This window comes from Thalassophryne amazonica, chromosome 13 (genome assembly GCF_902500255.1).
Source record: "Thalassophryne amazonica chromosome 13, fThaAma1.1, whole genome shotgun sequence".
Classification (NCBI taxonomy): Eukaryota; Metazoa; Chordata; class Actinopteri; order Batrachoidiformes; family Batrachoididae; genus Thalassophryne; species Thalassophryne amazonica.
Window position 1 is genome coordinate 55,259,904 of NC_047115.1, and position 20,836 is coordinate 55,280,739.

The window sequence follows — 20,836 nt, forward strand, 5'->3', positions numbered from 1 at the left end:
ATGACCGCCTGCTGCTGGAGTTCTGCTCTGCACATGACTTGACGATCACCAACAGCCTGTTCCAACAGATAGAGAGATTCAAAGCAACCTGGAGACACCCACGCTCCAAACACTGGCACATTCTGGACTACGTTCTGACGCGACAGAGTGATAGAAGAGACGTACTACATACCAGGGTGATGCCTAGCGCGGATTGCTATACGGATCATCGCTTGGTCTGTTCCAAGATTGCTTTCACTTTCAAGCCCCCTCCTAAGAAGAAAGGCCCACAGTTTAAGAAGCTACAAGTCCACAAGCTGCAAGACATAGACACAAAAATGGAGTTCCAGGCCAAACTAGAGGAGAGACTGGGTGGAGAAGAAGGCCTGCCCGACGACCCTGAACAACAGTGGATGAGATTAAAGACTATCCTTCAGGAGACAGCAGCAGAAGTAGTGGGCTTCTCAGCCAGGAAAAATAAAGACTGGTTTGATGAGTCTGATGCACAGATCCAGGAACTACTAGAAAAGAAACGTGCTTGCCACAAGACTTATTTAGTTAAACCTGATGACCACTCTGCCAAGACAGCTTACAGAAATGCCTGCTCCACACTGCAAAGCAAGCTCCGCATACTGCAGAACGACTGGTGGCTAGCTTTTGCGGAGAAGACACAACAACATGCCGATGCCGGAGACATGCACTCCTTTTATGAAGCCCTTAAGACCACCCATGGGCCAGCACATCAAGTGCAAGCACCCCTGCGCTCCTCAGACGGCTCCACCCTTCTGACGGACAAGGAAACCATTATGCAGCATTGGTCAGAACACTTTGAAAACCTCTTCAGTGACAAGCGCACTGTGCAAGAGTCATCAATCGAGAAGATTCCCCAGGTGGAGGTGAAATGGGAACTTGATGACCCCCCAACACTTGAAGAGATCCGAAAGGCCACCACGCAGCTGAATCCAGGGAAGTCTCCTGGCATAGATGGCATCCCAGCAGAGGTGTACCAAAATGGAGGTGAGGCAGTCCTCGACAAGCTTCAGATTCTCTTCTCCAGTTGCTGGGAAAAGGAAATGGTTTCACATGACCTTCGGGATGCGGTCATTGTCTCCCTGTACAAGAACAAGGGCGACAAGTCCGACTGTCCTAATTACCGGGGCATCACTCTCCTCTCAATAGCAGGTAAGATTTTGGCTCGAGTGCTGCTCAACAGGCTTACCCCTACCATAGCGCATGAATATACTCCCGAGAGTCAGTGCGGATTTCGGGCCAACAGGGGAACCACCGACATGATCCTCGTCCTGAGACAGATCCAGGAGAAGTGCAGAGAACAGAACATGGCCCTTTATGCAGCCTTCATAGACCTAACCAAGGCGTTTGACACGGTCAGTCGTGAGGGTTTGTGGAAGATTCTTGCACGCCTTGGCTGCCCTCCAAAGCTTCTCACCATCATCCGCCAGCTGCATGAAGGCCAGATGGGACAAGTGAAGTACAACGGGACTCTGTCCGGCAGCTTCCCCATCTCAAATGGCGTCAAACAAGGTTGCATCCTCGCACCCACTCTGTTCTCCATCTTCTTCAGCATGATGCTTCGTGAGGCCAAAGAAGACTTGACAGACGGCATCTATATCCGCTTCAGAACTGACGGAAGTCTGTTTAACTTGCGGCGCCTTCTGTCCCACACAAAGATCACAGAACAGCTAATCATGGAGCTGCTCTTCGCAGATGACTGCACCCTCATCGCCCATACGGAGCAAGCCTTGCAGCACATTGTCAACTGTTTTGCTGAAGCAGCAAGAGCCTTCGGCCTCACAATCAGCCTGAGAAAGACAGAAGTGCTATATCAACTGGTCCCCCATACAGCATATACCCCACCCCAAATCAACATCGAGGGTACCAGCCTGAATGCAGTAGAGCACTTCACGTATCTCGGTAGTGTTATCTCAAATGACGCATCTGTTGCCAAGGACCTAGACAGTCGCCTTGCCAAGGCCAGCAGTTCTGGTCGACTCTCAAAGAAAGTCTGGCAGAATCATGCACTGCGCCTTTCCACAAAAGTGCAGGTCTACAGAGCCATTGTGGTCCCTACCCTCCTGTATGGAGCTGAAACCTGGGTTCTATATCACCAGCAGATCAGATTACTGGAACGCTTTCATCAGCGTTGTCTCCGAAACATCTTCGGGATCAAGTGGCAGGACTACGTCTCAAATGAGGACAACCTTACCAGAGCCAAATTGCCCAGCATGGAGTCTATTATACTAAAACAACAGCTTTGTTGGGCAGGCCACATAGCCAGGATGGATGATACATGCATGCCGAAATTAATTCTCTTTGGCAAGCTCAAGGAAGGGAGACGAAACCAATGGGCCACCAAAAAGCGCTATAAGGACCAGCTGAAGAAACAGCTCTCCCTTGCAGGCATTCAGCATCAGTCATGGCAGCATCTAGCTACAGATAGACTCAGCTGGCGTTCCAGCATCAAATCCGCCAGCCTGAAGTTTGAGGCAGAAAGAAGTGAGGCCTCACGCCAGAAGCGTCAAAGACAGAAAGAGCGGGCAGCAGCACAAGCCCAGCCTACTCAAGTGTTCATTTGCCCCAAGTGTAACAGGTCTTGTGCATCCCGCATCGGACTTTTCAGCCACCAGAGAGCTTGTAGAAAATAAACTTAAAAAAAAAAAAGGCCTTCCCACTATCCTCGCAAGCGAGGAAACTGTCAACAACAACAACTATATATATATATATATATATATATATACGAGGGCTGTCCGTAAAGTATAGGTCCTATTATTTTTTTCAAAAACTATATGGATTTCATTCATATGTTTATACGTCAGACATGCTTGCACCCTCGTGCGCATGCGTGAGTTTTTCCATGCCTGTCGGTGACGTCATTCGCCTGTGAGCACTCCTTGTGGGAGGAGTCGTCCAGCCCCTCGTCGGAATTCCTTTGTCTGAGAAATTGCTGAGAGACTGGCGCTTTGTTTGATCAAAATTTTTTCTAAACCTGTGAGACACATCGAAGTGGACATGGTTCGAAAAATTAAGATGGTTTTCAGTGAAAATTTTAACAGCTGATGAGAGATTTTGAGGTGATTCTGTCGCTTTAAGGACTTTTCACGGTGCGAGACGTCGCGCTGCGCTCTCAGGCAGCGTCATCAGCCTGTTTCAAGCTTAAAACCTCCACATTTCAGGCTCTATTGATCCAGGACGTCGTGAGAGAACAGAGAAGTTTCAGAAGAAGTCGGTTTCAGCATTTTATCCGGATATTCCACTGTTAAAGGAGATTTTTTAATGAAAGACGCGGCACGGCGGCACAGGAAAAACACCTCCGTGTTGATAACCATTTGTAAAATCCAGGCGGTTTTTGATGGCTTTCAGTGGAGTGAGTATATGAGAAATTGTTTATCAGCTGGACATGTTCCAACTTGTCCTCAAGGCTTCCAACAGAGATGTTTTTCCTGTGGCAGAGCGTCGCGGCGGCTGCGAGCCGACGCTGCAATCCGCCTGCACGTCTTTCATTAAAAAAAATCTCCTTTAACAGTGGAATATCCGGATAAAATGCTGAAACCGACTTCTTCTGAAACTTCTCTGTTCTCTCATGACGTCCTGGATCAATAAAGCCTGAAATGTGGAGGTTTTAAGCTTGAAACAGGCTGATGACGCCGCCTGAGAGCGCTGCACGACGTCTCGCACCGTGAAAAGTCCTTAAAGCGACAGAATCACCTCAAAATCTCTCATCAGCTGTTAAAAGTTTCACTGAAGACCAGCTTAATTTTTCGAACCATGTCCACTTCGATGTGTCTCACAGGTTTAGAAAAAATTTTGATCAAACAAAGCGCCAGTCTCTCAGCAACTTCTCAGACAAAGGAATTCCGACGAGGGGCTGGACGACTCCTCCCACAAGGAGTGCTCACAGGCGAATGACGTCACCGACAGGCGTGGAAAAACTCACGCATGCGCACGAGGGTTCAAGCATGTCTGACGTAAAAACATATGAATGAAATCCATATAGTTTTAGAAAAAAATAAAAAGGACCTATACTTTACGGACAGCCCTCGTATATATATATATATATATATATATATATATATATATATATATATATATATATATATATATATATATATATATATATATATATATATATATATATATATATATATATATATATAGCTGGGGGTACCCGGCACTGCCTGGGTTAACCTGTTTTAGACACAAGCCAAATACCAATCATTTTAATCAAAACAATTGCCCAACACTTGTTTTTGGAATTCTGATGTCTTATAAATATAATAGTTAATAGGCTAAAGTTTGTCCAGCAGAACTGTAAGAGGTGGACTCCCCAAACTGAGTGCATACTTGGTTAAAAGACAAACACATTTGAAGTCCTTCATGCAGACTTTGCTTTGCAATCAAATTTATAACAAAACTGCACACAAAAGGTAGGTAACAGTAACTGTAAATATCAATGAATCAAAATTGAGGTCGTGGTGTATTTCATTGTTTTTACATTGCAATTTTACAAACATAAAATGAATGTATTTAGATAGAAAGGCAAACTGGGTTGTACAGGACAGTCAGGTGCTTAACAGTTGAGAACATAAAGTAGCTGAAGGAAGGGATTAAATAAACAGAGATGGCCAACACATATACAGGGCTGGAAATTTGAATCTGCCTGGTCATACCCACAGCCTCAGCGTAAGCATGTTGTTGTTTTGCTGAGTGTGCTGTGGCTGTGCTGTGCTGTGCTGAGTGTGCTGTAGAAAGGGATTAAATAAACAGAGATGGCCAACACATATACAGGGCTGGATATTTGAATCTACCTGGTCATACCCACAGCTGGTTATTTTGGGAGTAATTTTCAGTTCAACTTTTAAAAAATGGTTCCAGTTTGTTCCCCATGTCATGAGGATTCAGAACATATATAGTTTTTAGGGCTACATATTATAGTTTGGGAGTTTATCGCACATGGTACCACACTGTATGGTCTTACATAAATGGCTATTTTCAGGGTAATTTTCAGTTCAACTTTTACAAAAATGGTACCAGTTTGTTCCCCATGTCATGAGGATTCAGAATATATATAGTTTTTAGGGCTACATATTTATATGTAGCCCTAAAAACTCTAGTGAACTCCAGACCTAAAGTGAAGGCCTAACGCCATTGCGGCTTCGTCCCGACGCGCGAATGTCTCCGCACGTCTTTCATTACAAAATCTCCTGTAACAGTGGAATCTGACGAAAAATGGCTGATGTTCAGCTTTTCTGCCATTTATCTGGTACTCACATGACGTCCCGGATCAACACAGCCTTCACTTTTGAAATGATCTGGTCATTTCAGCCTGTTGATGGCTAAAAATACACTTTTTAGTTCACAGTGCTATCCAAATGATTTAGACAGCCCAAAATTTTGATAATAACAACTGACATCTTTTCTGCATTGTGTGTCGAAAGAAAACTGAATTTGAGTTTTACAATATTTCTACTCCAGCAAACTTCAGTTCTAATTTCTTCTTATTATTATTCTTTTATTTTTATTTTTTTTCAAAATAGATTTAAGTTACAAACCAAAATTCCAAATACGAATGTCACCGAGCTGACTGGACACACCTGCCTGCAATCAACCTTCACCTGTATTTATACCTCGGCTCTTCATCTCCTCTGACGCTGGAAGCTCAGTTTGCCTTTGGGGTATCTGGCCACATGCTGCGGTTTTGTTTTTTTTGTTTTTTTTGGTCTCTTGGTGTCTATGATTTTTGTCCTACTATTTCTTATCTCTGTTTCAGCTCTTGGACTCAATCAGCTCTGTCACAGCTATCTGGTTCTGCTCTGGTTCAACTTTATTCTGCTGCTGCTACCTGGTCTGGGAGTCCACCTTTTGCTTCATCGCTCTGGCTCGTCTCTCCCTCCTCCAGTGCTTGGCTCATCTGCTCATTCTACTTACCATTTCAGTTATTTGCAAAATAAATCATGATATTGTAACTCAAGGTCTGTTTTCTGCATTCAAGTCCTAACCACTGCTATTGGGTGTTTGCAACAGAATATTTATCCATGACTCTAATATGAAATTACTTAAAAGCTAATTATGTTCAGCACAAAACAATTTTCGTATAAAGGGGACAAAATCATGGAAAACAAATTATGTCAATGGACTGCGTTTATATAGCACTTTTCCATCTGCATCAGACGCTCAAAGCGCTTTACACTAATGATGCCTCACATTCACCCTGATGTCAGGGTGCTGCCATACAAGGTGCTCACTACACACCGGGAGCAACAATGGGATTAAGGACCTTGCCCAAGGGCCCTTAGTGATTTTCCGGTCAGACTAGGATTTGAACCGAGGATCCTCTGATCTTAAGTCCAACGCTTAACCACTAGACCATCACTTCCCCTACCACTAGACCTCCATTATGCATTTCATCAATTCAAACAAATGATGCATTTTAAACCTGAAATTGGGTCAAATATTTGATTTACTTATATTCATTAAATATGATATTTTTAATAGCTTTTCATTGCACTCTAAAATAATGAAATATTATATTGACCTATGTAGTTATGTCAGCTGGTCCTAGAAGAATTGGTTGTTGATATTGAAAACAAAACATACAATTCATAGAATGATGTAAGCACTGGGTCACCCCTCTGAGGCTGGTCTGCTTGAGGTTTCTTTCGGAACATCATCTAAGGGAGTTTTTCCTTACCACTGTCACCTGTGTGCTTGCTCTAGGCGTTGGTAAAGTTATACCCCCGTCACACATAGCCAGAATGACGCCGAATGGCATTAGAATGACAAATCGTCCCACATCCGAAAAGTGCCAGGTTTCAGTTCCAGAACATTCTGACAGCAGTCTGTGAACATCCACACAGTTGGTCCCAGTTGGCTGACTGTCCCCAGTGTGTTGCACATGCTCAAAACACTCCAGGCCCATCGCTCCAGGCCCTTCTCCCATCAGAATAGAGCTTTTTGGAATCAACTCCACTTACCATGTTTAGAGGATGAGAACAACCCCAAGAAAACCATCCCAACCGTAAAGCATGGGGGTGGAAACATCATACTCTGAGGGTGCTCTTCTGCAAAGGGGACAGGACGACTGCACCGTATTGAAGGGAGGATGGATGGAGTCATGTATTGCAAGATTTTGGAAAACAACCTCCTTTCCTCACTAAGAGCATTGAAGATGGGTCATGGCTGGGTCTTCCAGCATGACAATGACCCCAAACACACAGCCATGGCAACTAAAGAGGGGCTCCGTAAGAAGCATTTCAAGGTCCTGGAGTGGCCTGGCCAGTCTCCAGAGTTGAACTCAATTGAAAATCTTTGGAGGGAGCTGAAACTCCAAACCTGAAAGATCTAGAGAAGATCTGTATGGAGGACTGGACCAAAATCCCTGCTGCAGTGTGTGAAAACCTGGTGAAAAACTACAGGAAACGTTTGACTTCTGTAATTGCAAACAAAGTCTACTGTACCAAATATTAACATTGATTTTCACAGGTGTTCAAATACTTATTTGCAGCAGTAACATACAAATAAATGATTTAAAAAATCATACATTGTGATTTCCAGATTTTTTTTTTTTTTTTTTTTAGATTATGTCTGTCACAGTGGACATGCACCTAAGATGAAAATTTCAGACCCCTCCATGATTTCTAAGTGGGAGAACTTGCAAAACCACAGGGTGTTCAAATACTTATTTTCCTCACTGTAAGTGACATTTACACAATCAGGGTAGTAAACTACATATACAAGAAATATAGTTACTACATAATGTTATAGGAGTTAGCTCCTGAAACCTACGTGTTCATACAGGAGAAGATTGTAGTATATGTTTACCTAGTCTGTAGACTTGTAAAACTAAATTATAGCTAATAAGCTAGGCTATAAATCTGGTTATTATAGAAACAGAAGTTGTGATGTAATATGTTTTAGGTTTCTATCTAAAGTTCACATGTACGAGGTCTGTTAGAAAAGTATCAGACCTTTTTATTTTTTTCAAAAACCTGATAGATTTGAATCACGTGTGCTTGCATGAGCAAACCTTGAACCTTCGTGCGCATGCGTGAACTTTTTCACGACTGTCAATTGCATCATTTTCTGGTAAGCAGCCTTTGTGTGAGCTGTGTGTCGTGCGCTCGGTGGATTTTCATTCCTATGAAAAAGACGGAACGACTGGAGCAGCACTGCATCAAATTTTGCCAGAAACTGGGTGACAGCCAGATGGAAACCATTCGGATGATTCAGACGGCTTTCAGTGACTTTTCAGTCGTGTGACTATCCGAGAAATTGTGGAAGAGCTGGGCATGTCACAGCATGTCCTTTGAGACTTCAACACGGAGGTGCTTTTGCTCCGCCGTCGGCAGCTTTGTGCCGAAGCCATCGGCATGAATTTCACTGCCACTCTTTTCATGGCCAAATCTTCTGTCACAGTGGAATGTGCCGAAAAAGTGCTGATGTCCACCTCTTCCGCAATTTCTCGGACAGTCACACGACGGTCCCGCATCACCACAGCGTTCACTTTGGAAATGATCTGGTCATTTCAGCATGTTGATGGCTGATCGGAGCGTGGCTCACTCTCCATCGTTGTGCGGATGTCTTTAAACCGGTTGTACTGCTCCTTAATCTGTGTGATGCCCATAGGATCGTCACCGAACGCTGTCTGAATCATCCAAATGGTTTCCACCTGGCTGTCACCCAGTTTCTGGCAAAATTTGATGCAGCGCTGCTCCAGTCGTTCCGTCTTTTTCCTTGGAATGAAAATCCACCGAGTGCACGACACACACCTCACACAAAGGCTGCTTACCAGAAAATGATGCAATCGACAGCCGTGAAAAAGTTCACGCATGTGCACGAAGGTTCAAGGTTTGCTCATGCAAGTACACGTGATTCAAATCCATCAGTTTTTTGCAAAAAATAAAAAGGTCCGATACTTTTCTAACAGACCTCGTATTTGTATTGAGCTTGGCGATGTTTTCATCTGCCTAAAATGGCCACCAGAGGGCGCTCGGCGTAAAGTCCACGGCAACCCAGTCAGCCGTTATGAAACACACACTGAGCGATCATTTCCTCATGTCAGCACTTCTACGCGCACACACACACGCAAGTGAGGCCGGTGAGCCCGGGAAAAAGGAGCGATTGAATGGGAGTGGGTGACCACACCACTGCCAGCCTGGGCACATATGGCGTGAGTCCCGTCCATATGTTGGTTATCTTTGATGTCCTGTGCAAAGGAAGAACAGAGTGCTGCCTCCCACTCCAGTCCCGTGTTTGCCATCCAGACATTTGGACATCGGGCTGTCTTCTGCGCCTCTTATGGTCATCTGACAACAGTCTGTGTCGTCTACAAACCTTTTGGATGCGATCTGACAGGTGTGGACAATGCAGTCTGGCTGCGTTCTGACATGGCTGACCACGCCTCTTTCCTCCGGACTGCATCTGGATTATGACCATTTTTGCCGTTTTGGCCTGCTTCCTGCACATTCTGGCTATGTGTGACGGGGGCTTTAGACCTTACTCTTGTGAAGCGCCTTGAAGCAGCGTTGTTATGATTTGGTGCTATATAAATAAATTAAATTAAACTAAATTGTAACAACTTGTCACAACTGACAGAAACAGCCCCGTTCTTTCAGGTCAGTTGACATAACCAGAGTAAATCTATATCACATTTCATTTCTTAGAGTGTATTTGCCTATACCTTTTGTACAGTTCTTTACTTAGTTCTTTACTTTATCTGTTCATCCAAAGAAACACAAATATTTTATGCTTACCTTGACCAAAAGTATTGAATATCAAATACAAATTGGACCTGCCTCACGCCCTATGACTGCTGGGTAGGGTTATGACTACAAAACTTTTTCAAAACTTTCATTTTCCTGATGTTGCATTTGATGAACTTTTACCCATAGATCACTTTTTTGAAGTTTATTTCATTGGATCATGGAAAAACCTAGCACGACATCACTTTTAAAAATACACGAGTTTACACAATACTATTTAAAAATAACGTAACAAGAAAAGAATTAACAAGTATCAAGAAATAACAAGAAAATATATACAAATAAATATTGCTAAAATATATTATTAAACAATAATTAAAAGAATAAAAATAAAGGTAAAATAGATGATGGGGGAGGTGATGGTCTAGTGGTTAAGGTGTTGGGCTTGAGTCCAGAAGATCATGGTTTCAAATCCCCACCTGACTGGAAAATCACTAAGGGCCCTTGGGCAAGGCCTTTAATCCCCTATTGCTCCCGGTGTGTAGTGAGCGCCTTGTATGGCAGCACCCTGACGTTGGGGTGAATGTGAGGCATAATTGTAAAGTGCTTTGAGCATCTGATGCAGATGGAAAAGCGCTATATAAATGCAGTCCATTTACCATTTATATAAATGCAGTCCATTTATAGATAAACATGAACACGCCACTCAACAAAGTCTGCTGCCAAACTGGTGTCTAAACGCTCTTTGTCAACCAGAAAAGCATCACAGGTGCTTCAAAGTCTGCCTGAAGATGGAGTTAGTGTCCAAACACCATCACAGTCTGTGGTCTGGCATCGAACAATCAGAGATGCAGAACAAGTTAAGAACCGCCTCATGGAACTGATCTCTGAAGAGAAATTTTGTTTGCATTTTGATGGTAAGAAAATTGACAATAAGGAGTACCAAGTTGTGTACTTGAAAAATGACAGAAGAACATTACAACTTGGCATTTTGGCTTGTGACAGTAGAACCACTGCAGACATCTATATACCAAGATAGGACCTGCTTGATGAGTACAATGCATGGAACAGTATTCAGATGATCATCTCTGACACAACAGCAGTCAATACTGGTCACAAAAACTGTGTTGTAGCCAGGCTTCAGAGAACATTTCGACACAAGGGATTCGATGAACCTCAATACATCAGCTGCCAGCACCACATTCTTGATCTTGTTCTCCGACATGTGTTGGACTTCTTTTTTCCTATACCGTCACGGTCACCTAACATTAACTACGAGTTTATTGATGAGATTTTGGAACAGTATGATGATTTGCAAAATGCACACATGGGCACAGAAGTGATACCAGAATATGAGAACCTTGGCTGGAGACATGATTTTAAATTCCTTTTTGAGCTTTGTGAAGCATACAAGTTTTACAAAATGGAGGAAAAACGGCCTCACATCAAATGGCACAAGCTGCCATCACTTCACAGTGCCAGGTGGAACTCACAAGGAATTTTAGCACTTATTGCATTTTTCCTTCTTGCAAAGTGGCGAGAACAGCTGAGGGTAACTTGCGATTTCATTGCAACTACATGGTCGCGGGCCTGGTTTTCTAACCAACACTATTCAGAGACAGATTATGAAGTCCTCCTGTTATCAATATCCAAACTTAAGTGTCCCAAAGCTGTGAAATGCTTTTGTCAATCAATCAATCAATTTTATTTATATAGTGCCAAATCACAACAAACAGTTGCCCCAAGGCGCTTTATATTGTAAGGCAAGGCCATACAATAATTACGTAAAAACCCCAACGGTCAAAACGACCCCCTGTGAGCAAGCACTTGGCGACAGTGGGAAGGAAAAACTCCCTTTTAACAGGAACAAACCTCCAGCAGAATCAGGCTCAGGGAGGGGCAGTCCTCTGCTGGGACTGGTTGGGGCTGAGGGAGAGAACCAGGATAAAGACATGCTGTGGAGGGGAGCAGAGATCAATCACTAATGATTAAATGCAGAGTGGTGCATACAGAGCAAAAAGAGAAAGAAACACTCAGTGCATCATGGGAACCCCCCAGCAGTCTAAGTCTATAGCAGCATAACTAAGGGATGGTTCAGGGTCACCTGATCCATCCCTTAGTTATGCTGCTAAAGTGAATAAAATTGGTCCTAGCACAGAACCTTGTGGAACTCCATAATTAACCTTAGTCTGTGAAGAAGATTCCCCATTTACATGAACAAATTGTAATCTATTAGATAAATATGATTCAAACCACCGCAGCGCAGTGCCTTTAATACGTATGGCATGCTCTAATCTCTGTAATAAAATTTTATGGTCAACAGCATCAAAAGCAGCACTGAGGTCTAACAGAACAAGCACAGAGATGAGTCCACTGTCTGAGGCCATAAGAAGATCATTTGTAACCTTCACTAATGCTGTTTCTGTACTATGATGAATTCTAACTGACTGAAACTCTTCAAATAGACCATTCCTCTGCAGATGATCAGTTAGCTGTTTTACAACTACCCTTTCAAGAATTTTTGAGAGAAAAGGAAGGTTGGAGATTGGCCTATAATTAGCTAAGATAGCTGGGTCAAGTGATGGCTTTTTAAGTAATGGTTTAATTACTGCCACCTTAAAAGCCTGTGGTACATAGCCAACTAATAAAGATAGATTGATCATATTTAAGATCGAAGCATTAAATAACGGTACGGCTTCCTTGAGCAGCCTGGTAGGAATGGGGTCTAATAGACATGTTGATGGTTTGGATGAAGTAACTAATGAAAATAACTCAGACAGAACAATCTGAGAGAAAGAGTCTAACCAATTACCGGCATCACTGAAAGCAGCCAAAGATAACAATACGTCTTTGGGATGGTTATGAGTAATTTTTTCTCTAATAGTTAAAATTTTATTAGCAAAGAAAGTCATGAAGTCATTACTAGTTAAAGTTAAAGGAATACTCGGCTCAATAGAGCTCTGACTCTTTGTCAGCCTGGCTACAGTGCTGAAAAGAAACCTGGGGTTGTTCTTATTTTCTTCAATTAGTGATGAGTAGTAAGATGTCCTAGCTTTACGGAGGGCTTTTTTATAGAGCAACAGACTCTTTTTCCAGGCTAAGTGAAGATCTTCTAAATTAGTGAGATGCCATTTCCTCTCCAACTTACGGGTTATCTGCTTTAAGCTGCGAGTTTGTGAGTTATACCACGGAGTCAGGCACTTCTGATTTAAAGCTCTCTTTTTCAGAGGAGCTACAGCATCCAAAGTTGTCTTCAATGAGGATGTAAAACTATTGACGAGATACTCTATCTCACTTACAGAGTTTAGGTAGCTACTCTGCACTGTGTTGGTATATGGCATTAGAAAACATAAAGAAGGAATCATATCCTTAAACCTAGTTACAGCGCTTTCTGAAAGACTTCTAGTGTAATGAAACTTATTCCCCACTGCTGGGTAGTCCATCAGAGTAAATGTAAATGTTATTAAGAAATGATCAGACAGAAAGGAGTTTTCAGGGAATACTGTTAAGTCTTCAATTTCCATACCATAAGTCAGAACAAGATCTAAGATATGATTAAAGTGGTGGGTGGACTCATTTACATTTTGAGCAAAGCCAATTGAGTCTAATAATAGATTAAATGCAGTGTTGAGGCTGTCATTCTCAGCATCTGTGTGGATGTTAAAATCGCCCACTATAATTATCTTATCTGAGCTAAGCACTAAGTCAGACAAAAGGTCTGAAAATTCACAGAGAAACTCACAGTAACGACCAGGTGGACGATAGATAATAACAAATAAAATTGTTTTTTTGGGACTTCCAATTTGGATGGACAAGACTAAGAGTCAAGCTTTCAAATGAATTAAAGCTCTGTCTGGGTTTTTGATTAATTAATAAGCTGGAATGGAAGATTGCTGCTAATCCTCCGCCTCGGCCCGTGCTACGAGCGTTCTGGCAGTTAGTGTGACTCGGGGGTGTTGACTCATTTAAACTAACATATTCATCCTGCTGTAACCAGGTTTCTGTAAGGCAGAATAAATCAATATGTTGATCAATTATTATATCATTTACTAACAGGGACTTAGAAGAGAGAGACCTAATGTTTAATAGACCACATTTAACTGTTTTAGTCTGTGGTGCAGTTGAAGGTGCTATATTATTTTTTCTTTTTTAATTTTTATGCTTAAATAGATTTTTGCTGGTTATTGGTGGTCTGGGAGCAGGCACCGTCTCTACGGGGATGGGGTAATGAGGGGATGGCAGGAGGAGAGAAGCTGCAGAGAGGTGTGTAAGACTACAACTCTGCTTCCTGGTCCCAACCCTGGATAGTCACGGTTTGGAGGATTTAAGAAAATTGGCCAGATTTCTAGAAATGAGAGCTGCTCCATCCAAAGTGGGATGGATGCCGTCTCTCCTAACAAGACCAGGTTTTCCCCAGAAGCTTTGCCAATTATCTATGAAGCCCACCTCATTCATTTAAAAAGGTTTTAACAGTCCATAATCCGCGTGACGCCGACAGAATCTTCACCGATATCCATCTGAATCTATCGAATGGTTTCAAACTGCCTGTCTCTAACAGTTTCTGAAAAAAATTTCATGGAGCAAAGCGGCAGTCTCTCAGCAAGTTCTCAGACAAAAGAAATCCGACGGGAGGGGTGGACCAGTACTCACTCAAAGCCTGCCCACAGGCGAATGACGCAACCGACAGGCGTGGAAAAACTCACGCATGCGCATGAAGGTTCAAGCTTGGCTGATGTAATCACACGTGATTCAAATCCATATAGTTTTTGAAAAAAATAAAAAGGTACGATACTTTTTGGACAGACCTCATATTTATCATTTTGCTGAATGCCAAAGTTATAAATATACTTTGAGATGAAGTAAAAAAAAAAAAAAAAACAACAACAAATAGGTGTAACAAACGACAGTGATGTTTTCAAGTAGGTCCAAGTTTCCCTTAACAAAAAGTTCAGTAAGGGACTACAATTGTGACAGATATTTTTTTGGAATAGTGCCATCTGAGGAACAAAAGCCAAGTAGCATGAGAACCAGCCAACACCCCCCCCCCCCCCCCCCCCCCACACACACACACACACAAACACACAACTGAAAAAGTGAAACTTTGAATCAACATTAAAAAAAAAAAAAAAAAAAACTACTTTAACTTGTTCAACCTAAAGTCATTCGTTTTTGACTCAAATATAGTTGAAATGGTTCTCAATGGGCCAGCACGGTTGCTGGGGCAGCACAGTGACTTGGTGGTTAGCATTGTTGCCTCACAGCAAGAAGGTCATGGGTTTGATTCCCACCTGTGGCCTTTCTATGTGGAGTTTGTGTGTTCTCCCCATGTTTGCAAGGGTTCTCTCCAGGTGCTCCGGCTTGCTCCTACATCCAAAGACGTCCAGCAGGTTAAGTGGATTGAAAACTTTAAAAGTGATTGAGATTGAGAGTGATTGAGAGTGGTTCTCAAATGGTGAAAACTTTAAATAATAATTTTACTTTAAGAAAAACTAATCAATTTAGGTGTAACAAATATAGAAGTAAGTCATATAGGCCCATTGCAGGGCTTTGAACTAGACTTTTTTCCCCCGCCAGTTCCTTCTGAACAGAAACGCCATTTTTACGTTTCTGTTTTTGGGTTCCACCCCAAAACTGACGATCCCAAACCAGTTAGAACAAAAAATATTGCTCCCAAACTGGTTAATAATGTTCCATGTCGGCTGTGGGACATTGAGATTCTCTTTGGGAGTGACGAGAATGGACAGGAATGAACATATCAGAGGGACAGCTCAGGTGGGACAGTTTGCAGACAAAGTCAGAGGCGAGACTGAGATGGTTTGGACATGTGCAGAGAAGAGACCCAGGGTATATAGGGAGAAGGATGCTGAGGATGGAGCCACCAGGGTGGAGAAGAGGGAGGCCAAAGAGGAGGTTTATGGATGTGCTGAGGGAGGACATGCAGGTGGTTGGTGTGACAGAGGAAGATACAGAGGACAGGGTGAGATGGAAACGACTGATCTGCTGTGGTGACCCCTAACGGGAACAGCCAAAAGACAAAGAAGAAGAATAAATCAACTGTGGGACACTGAAAATGGTGTATACATCAAGCCTGTATGTGGCACTGCAACACTACCATGAATAACTGAGAAGACAATAGCACGTGCACATAAGGACCTAATCAATGTAGCAGCAGAAGCTACAACTTCCCAAAGCGGCACACTGAGTAAAATAAAGCCTTTTAAGTGAAAGTGGGTTCGTACTGATCACCTGAAACAGATTTATTGTGTATTTAAAGCAAAGCAGTGTGTTGCTGTACTTTTTTAAAAACACACCACTGTGCGTTGCTTGCGGCCTTGCAGGTGAAGTGAAAAAGATGTGCACTTCCAGTGAATCAAGTTTAACTATTCAAAGAAATACCTTTATTCAGATTGTGTTAGAGTTTTCATCAGCACAGTGGATTTATCAATGCAGCGTTTGTGGAAAAGCTGCACTGCACAGCCAATTTTTCACAGGCTGCGTTCACACACAGGTACAGCCACTTCACTGAGGAATTCACAGCTCGCATATGCACAGTCCTGGAAAGTGCCAAAACTCATAATGCTGTGAAAAAATAAATTACACAGGAAAACAGAGAGAGAACTCCCTAAATTTGAAAATCTGTATGCTGACACAGCGCTGTTATGCCTCTGCCTTAATGTTCATCACAGCCCAGCAAAGTGAGCACACAGATAAAATTATTGTCAAAAACAAACATTTTTAAAATTGATAACCTGCAATATTTTCCTCTTATGATAACTGAGACTGCAAAACAGCATAGGCTTCTTGATTGCATACTGGCCATATTGGTAAGCTTCTCTCAGTTCTCTGCACGCACTAAGTAAATGACAGGAAGAAGTCAACCTCACAAGGTCATTGTGAACGGAAACCTTTTCAAGAACGAAAGAATAACGATATGGAAAACCATATGGATTTGAATCACGTGTGATTACATCAGACATGCTTGAACCCTCGTGGGCATGCGAGAGTTTTTTCACGCCTGTCGGTTACGTCATTCGCCTGTGGGCAGTCTTTGAGTGAGGAGTCGCCCACCCTCTCGTCGATTTTTTCATTGTTTAGAAATGGCTCAGAGACTGCTGCTTTGATCAAAATTTTTTCAAAACTGTAAGGCACAACTGAGTGGACACCATTCGATAAATTCAGCTGGTTTTCGGTAAACATTTTAACGGCTGATGAGTCTGGTAGTGTCGCCGTAAGGACGGCCCACGGTGCCTGACGGCGATCCGCGCTTCGAGGCGGCAGCGTTTCAAGTTGAAAACTTCCACATTTCAGGCTCTGTTGACCCAGTAAGTCGTCAGAGAACAGAGAACTTTCAGAAGAAGTCGGCATGAGGAGTTTATTCGGACATTCCATTGTTAACGGACATTTTGTAATGAAAGAACGTGCGGGCAGAGTCGCATGTCGGGCCGGACCCGACCGCGGGGGGGTCACGACAGGAAAAACACCTCCGTTGGAAACCTTAACGGGCAAGTTGGAACATGCCCAAGCTGTTAAACAATTTCTCAGTTACTCACTTGTTGAAAGCCATTAAAAGCCGCCTGAATTTTACAAATGGTTTTCAACACGGGAGGTGTTTTTCCTGTCGCGGCGCACACAGATTCACCGAGTCGTCACGGAAACGACTCTGCGAATTTGCGCGCACGTCTTTCATTAAAAAATGTCCTTAAACAGTGGAATGTCCGCATAAACTCCTCATGCCGGCCTCTTCTGAATCTTCTCTGTTCTCTCACGACGTCCTGGGTCAACAGAGCCTTAAATTAGGATGTTTTCAGGTTGAAACAGGCTGACGACAGTGCCTGGAAGCACTGCAGGACGTCCCGCTCCATGGGAAGTCCTTACAGTGACAGAAACACCCCATAATCTCTCATCAGCCATTAAACTTTTCACCGAAAACCAGCTGAATTTCTCAATTAGTGTCCACTTGGATATTCCTCACAGGTCCAGAAAAAGTTTGATAAAGCAACGCGCGCCGTCTCGAGCAGAGTGTGAAACAAAGGAATTCAGCCGAGAGGGCGGGACCACATCTCACTCAAGGCCTGCCCACAGGGAAATGACGTCACCGACACGCGTGAAAAACTCACGCATGCGCACAAGGGTTCAAGCATGATTGGTGTAATCGCATGTCAATCAAATCCATATAGTTTTTTTTTATAAAACTGCCGGTTAGTTTTATAAGATACCTGGTATATATATATATATATGTGTGTGTGTGTGTGTGTGTGTGTGTGTGTGTAGGGGAGGTGATGGTCTAGTGGATAAGGTGTTGGGCTTGAGTCCAGAGGATCATGGGTTCAAATTCCCGCCTGACTGGAAAATCACTAAGGGCCCTTGGGCAAGGCCTTTAATCCCCTATTGCTCCTGGTGTGTAGTGAGCACCTTGTATGGCAGCACCCTGACATCAGGGTGAATGTGAGGCATAATTGTAAAGCGCTTTGAGCATCTGATTCAGATGGAAAAGCGCTATATAAATGCAGTCCATTTACCATATATATATATATATATATATATATATATATATATATATATATATATATATATATATATATATATATATATATATATAAATTACCTTTTGAGACGAGATTTCAAATGCGTTGTCCACCACACAATGTGTACGAGACAACCTGCAGCTATAAATAATTTCTATGTGATTGTGGGAGCAATGAGAGAATGGTTTCATCAGCCAAGTTCTGAGAGCAAATGAAATTTGTGCAACTGTCAAGGTGGCTTACAATTCACCCTGGATGGGACTCCAGTCCAATGCAAATTACTTTCCCAGCCGAAGCTGGTATCCATTTACAGTTGAGTGGACTGCAAATACAGCTTTTTTTTTTTTTTTAGTTCATCCAAGTTTCACTGTATTCTGTGTCCCCATGTGTCTTGATCTGAAAATAAGTAAATAAATAAATGAAGACAAACACAAAAACTTTGCAAAAAACTGAAATTCAGTCAGAAATTGTATCATGGTTAAACAAACCCCATCTGGAAGACTTCACCTGTCTGGCCTTAATACATTCATTTATATAATGAAGGCAATTGTCTGATTTTTTCTTAATTTATTAATGAATTATTCAATTTACTTTCTGGCTGCTGTGCCTGCTTGACCTTGGAGAGCAGCCGGTTAGTGTCACTGGTGCTCACAGAAAAAATAAAAGGCCAAAAAGTTGGAAAGGAGCATCTTTTTTCACGTTACAAGACAAAGGCTCACCTTTGGTTTGGTTTCCAAACATACAGTGAAACAGTGAATCACGAAAAACGCTGCTGATGCCCAAATCCTAAAATAACTGGGAGGGGGGAAAAAAAAGATGTGCTTACCTTCTGCGAGCAGACGGACAGCGTGCACAAAGGAGGGATCCAGGCTGTTTTTCTCGGCCATCAGTTCAGGTAAGCACTTGTCTGGATGCATAATAATCGCAGCGGACTTCTTCACCGGACGCGCAGGTGAGACGGCAAGAGCGCACGGAGCAGCAATTACAAGATTCCGCTCCCGTTTTTGGCACCTATTGTCTACCAGTGCGTGTGCGCGTCGCACGCACACAGCCCCTCCACAACTGCGGTCTGATTTCAGCACCACCGGACTGGGGGAGGATTCAGAGGTGCGAGTCCATCCCTGGTTCCGCTGCTGGGCTCTCCTCGGCGCGCCGCCAGACGCACACTCGCGGCTCCGCGGAGCGCGCGGCTCCCCGCGACCCCGCCCCCTCAGCAACATTATTGGTCACATTTTGGAACTATTGGAAATCAGCGGCTGTCCGTTGCTCAACCACCACAGATTAATTGGTCGGTGTGGTTGGATGTTGTAAATAAATAAAAAAAGAAAGTGGAGGGTGCGCTTGGATGACTTTGGCGCTGAGCAGCTTCGTTCTACAGGTTAGATTTCGAGTATTGTAGAAGGAAAAAAAAGTGGGAATTGTCATTATACAAGGAGTCATTGTTTTCATCACAGGACTTAACATTTTCTAAATCGATTTTAACAAAAAAAATATGGTGAATGGGTGGGGCGTAGCCACATAATAATGCTATTAAATTTTGGCGTGCCTCTAAATCTAGGAGGGCACTTGAGACACAACCTAGACACTTATGTTATGGTTAGAGTTAGGAGACGGGGTAGAGTTATAAATAGGAAAAAAAAAATGCGTCATGAAAATGTCACTCATTTCGTGATGGGTGCACGAAAAAAGTGTGAGGCTGGGCTGGACTGAGGTACACTCTGGGAAGCTAATGAGGTTGATTTTTGGAGGCTATTTGGGTTATATTTTTTGCATGTTATTAGAACTTTTTGGTGGTGCATTTGTGAATGTAAGGTTGGAAAGTTGGATTTGTAACCAGGTGATCTTTGGTTTGATTTCCCATCAGACAGGATGTCAAATGCTCTCAATGTGCAGAGCAAACCTCACTTGCATAACTCCCATTTCACCCAAGGTGATGTGCACGAGCTTGGAAAATGGTGACCACAGGTTTACGCTCCCTATCACTTAAAAAAAAGAAGAAAACTCAGAAAATACATTGCAACATGACTGAGAAATTGATTGCCATATTTGACCTTGGAATAAGATCTTATGCAGGTTGTTGCTTTTTTATGTGTGTTAAAACAAAGGTCTGCTTGGGGGACTGAGGGCACCTCTTCAACACATTGTGCAGGATGATTGCATGAGCTCCATCCAATGGCTACATAATGACTGCATGTGAATAGCCACTGGATGGACTAGCACTTGGATTACTATTACATTTTAAAATTTAACCAGCATCTCGACTGGTTGTTGTGTTGTATCACAATGATTGCAATAACAAAATGTATGCTTCCTCAAAAAAGCATTTCAAAAGGGGAGTAGTGTTGCATAAATTTTGACAAAATATACTCAACAAAAATATAAACGCAACACTTTTGGTTTTGCTCCCATTTTGTATGAGATGAACTCAAAGATCTAAAACTTTTTCCACATACACAATATCACCATTTCCCTCAAATATTGTTCACAAACCAGTCTAAATCTGTGATAGTGAGCACTTCTCCTTTGCTGAGATAATCCATCCCACCTCACAGGTGTGCCATATCAAGATGCTGATTAGACACCATGATTAGTGCACAGGTGTGCCTTAGACTGCCC

At 42.7% G+C, this 20,836-nt stretch overlaps 1 protein-coding gene across 3 annotated transcripts in view; it reads right to left on the reverse strand.

The window, feature by feature from the left end:
• The window catches only part of khdrbs2 (KH domain containing, RNA binding, signal transduction associated 2), a 253,004-nt gene extending 233,610 nt beyond the window's left edge, over positions 1 to 19,394 (reverse strand). For 2 of the 3 annotated variants that reach the window (XM_034185058.1, XM_034185059.1), the window contains exon 1: positions 19,047 to 19,393. In XM_034185058.1, the coding sequence (XP_034040949.1) occupies positions 19,047 to 19,137 (91 nt within the window). In that variant the 5' untranslated portion in view covers positions 19,138 to 19,393. Of the gene's footprint in view, positions 1 to 19,046 lie in introns of all 3 variants that reach the window. The other variant, XM_034185060.1, reaches the window with a different exon arrangement.
• Between the last annotated feature and the right edge of the window lie 1,442 nt (positions 19,395 to 20,836).